The sequence below is a fragment of the Odocoileus virginianus genome, chromosome 3 (genome assembly GCF_023699985.2).
Source record: "Odocoileus virginianus isolate 20LAN1187 ecotype Illinois chromosome 3, Ovbor_1.2, whole genome shotgun sequence".
Taxonomy (NCBI): domain Eukaryota; kingdom Metazoa; phylum Chordata; class Mammalia; order Artiodactyla; family Cervidae; genus Odocoileus; species Odocoileus virginianus.
In genome coordinates, this window is record NC_069676.1 from 38602746 (window position 1) to 38605917 (window position 3172).

The 3172-nt window shown below is 33.4% G+C and overlaps 1 protein-coding gene across 1 annotated transcript; it reads left to right on the forward strand.

Moving 5' to 3' along the window:
- On the forward strand, positions 1 to 939 carry LOC110151145 (olfactory receptor 2L2-like). Its single transcript, XM_020914427.2, has one exon. The coding sequence runs from the start codon at positions 1 to 3 to the stop codon at positions 937 to 939; it is 939 nt and encodes a 312-aa protein (XP_020770086.2).
- The last annotated feature ends 2233 nt before the right edge of the window (positions 940 to 3172 follow it).

Sequence of the window (3172 nt, forward strand, 5' to 3'; positions counted from 1 at the left end):
ATGGGAAATTATAATCAAACATCAACTGATTTCATCTTATTGGGATTGTTTCCCTCTTCAAGAAATGGTCTGTTCCTTTTTATTCTCATTGTTTTCATTTTCTTAATGGCTCTAGTTGGTAACCTTTCCATGATTCTTCTCATCTTTCTGGACATCCGTCTTCACAAACCCATGTATTTTCTACTCAGCCAGCTCTCCCTCATGGACCTGAACTACATCTCTACTACTGTTCCCAAAATGGCCTATGATTTTCTGTTTGCAAACAAGTCTATCTCCATCATTGGGTGTGGGATTCAGAGCTTCTTCTTCTTGACTATGGCATGTGCAGAAGGATTGCTCTTAGCCTCTATGGCTTATGATCGTTACGTGGCCATTTGCTTTCCTCTTCACTATCCCATCAGAATCAGCAAAAGAGTGTGCATATTGATGATTACAGGATCTTGGATAATGGGCTCTATCAACTCCTGTGCCCACACCACATATATTCTCTCCATTCCTTATTGCCAATCCAGGTCCATCAATCATTTCTTCTGTGATGTCACTGTCATGTTGACAATAGCCTGCATTGATACAACGGTCTATGAATACACAGTGTTTCTGAGCACCACACTTTTCCTTTTGTTGCCCTTCATTGGTATTGCATTTTCCTATGGCCGTGTTCTCCTTGCTGTCTATCGCATGAACTCAGCAGAAGGGAAGAAGAAGGCCTATTCAACCTGCAGCACCCACCTCACTGTGGTTTCTTTCTACTATGCACCCTTTGTTTACACGTATCTACGCCCAAGATTTCTGCGTACTCCAACAGAGGACAAAGTTCTGGCTGTCTTTTACATCATCCTTACCCCAATGCTCAATCCTATTATCTACAGCCTGAGAAACAAGGAGGTGATTGGGGCCCTGAGAAGAGTAACTCAGAGAATTTCCCCTGGGAAAATGTAGAGAAACTTTTTGCATGAATATCAGGAGTTGAATATAAATCTGTTTATAACTGTATAGTCATTAAAAATATTATTTTTATTAAATGAAAGGATTAAAACTGATCTAAAGAACAAGACAATAGTTCATATCCTGAAAAACCTTAATTGTATTTCTTCTTGTTTCTTTTTTTTTAATCAATTTCAAATGAATTTTTGTTGATAAACTGTCAACTAGAAAGATTATCTGTCATTTAGTAGTGAACATGGACATTAACTGAATAACAGAATATCATTCACCGCAACAGCTCCACTGTTTTCAATACATTTTTCAATAGGTCTGAAACATATTTTCTGAATGTCTAGATAAAATTAAAAGACAGAATACTTTTTGTTCCTCTTATAGTATAACCATAATTACCAGTAACACTTTCTTTAAAATTTCAATATAGGGAAACTTCCTGTTAGAGACTTAGCTGAGGATTCTGAAGTCCTTATACCACTCTGAAAGGAAAATGAGAAGCTTATGTTAATTATATGATAATGCATCCACCATTTCAGGTATACCTGGAGATCAACAATAGGCCTTGAAAATACCAAAAAAAATTGCTAGAACAATTATACAAGTGGGTCAGCATTTAGTCTTATTATTGGAAATTGAACTGTTGAGGAAATTCATGCAAACAACTATTCTCAAGGCATACTGTATACCTGCTAAGTTGCCATTAAAACTTTTGTATTAGATGATGTCTCTCAAATGAGATTTTATTCTCCACTCACTGTATCCCATTGTTTTACTGAGAAAGTCAACTTTGTAAACTAATTTTCTTAATTCATATGATGGCTTAATCACTTTATTAAACAGATCTCACCACTGTATCAACAAAAATTCATCAGTTCAAGTAAATTTTCTATGTAAATTGTTACCCATTAGGGATTAATGTAGAAACGCATTTAACCTCTCACATGTGGCAGAGAAGGGAAGGTTTATATTCTACATAATATGCAGGGCAAATCCCAAAATGAACATATGAGAACTTTTGCTCAAAAATTAGAAAAATGTTAGATCATTGCTGCTCAAATGTAGTTTTTTTCTTCAAAATTAATTCTTTAGTTGTGAAATGAAATTACACATTCCAAAAATATTGTGTGTCAAAATTATATATATATTGCAAATAAACATAATGCTTCATTATCATATTTGGGAGGTCAATCCTTTTCACTTTATTTCCACTAAATTTAAAGCTTTAGAACTTTATTCTCTGTTAATATAATTAAAGTGTTTTCAGCGTCTGGTGATAAAAGCTAAGTTTCAATGAATTTTTAATAGTTTTTAATATTTAAATTTTAAAGGATTCTTTCTGCTTATGTTACTGGAGTTATTAGAAGTGCTTATAGTTTAGGAGAATATCAGACTGAATTTTTGATAAATTATATTAAATATAAATTCTAGTACACACATATCTGATGACTCACAAGGAGAAGAAATGTTTTCTAAAAGTATTTATCTTATGAAGAAGCTTCAAGCGATCAAATAATACAAATCTATTTTATATGTCTAAATTTAACTTTAAATATAAATTTAGTCAATAGCATTTTAATGATTCATCTTCAATTTCTGCCAACTAGTTGACTTTGTATAAGAATGATGTTTCAATTATCTACTCACTCATTTTATCACTACACATTCAATTATAAGAAAATTAATTTTAAAAAAGTTTTAATAATTGTTTTCTAAAAGTTTAGATGAAAATGGTATGCTTTTCCATCTCTGTTCTTTCAAATTAATTTTAAATCTTTAAGTAAACTTTAAATATTATTTCTAAGACTGTGGATATTTGTTTTACAATATTTCAACAGTTTTTAAAACCATATATTTTATACTCTGATAATGGTTCCATGATATGATCTTTTGTAATGATTACTTGTACACTTTTGTAAGTATTTATTGGAAAAGTTTACTCCCTAAACCTATCATTTCCTGTTCAAACACTTGGGTGAGATTGTTAATTTAGTAGATGACACAGGGATTAACACTGAAAGGAAAGTTAAGTCAGCCCCCATCTCCCTAAGAGTCATTTCTCTTGCCAAGCAAATCTCCTTCTCTCTCCTAGGCAGGGGACTAGTCACCATCGTTGTATCTATATTTGCTGCTGTCACCACTACCACCAATCTGGGTTCAAGCTCCACCCAGCCACTCCCCTGGAGCCCTGTAGTGCCCTGAACATTACTGCATGTGTGGACATGGGGAGGCCAGG

Coding starts and splice junctions, on each gene's coding strand:
- LOC110151145 (XM_020914427.2), top strand. CDS start 1: ATGGGAAATTATAATCAAACATCAACTGATTTCATCTTATTGGGATTG.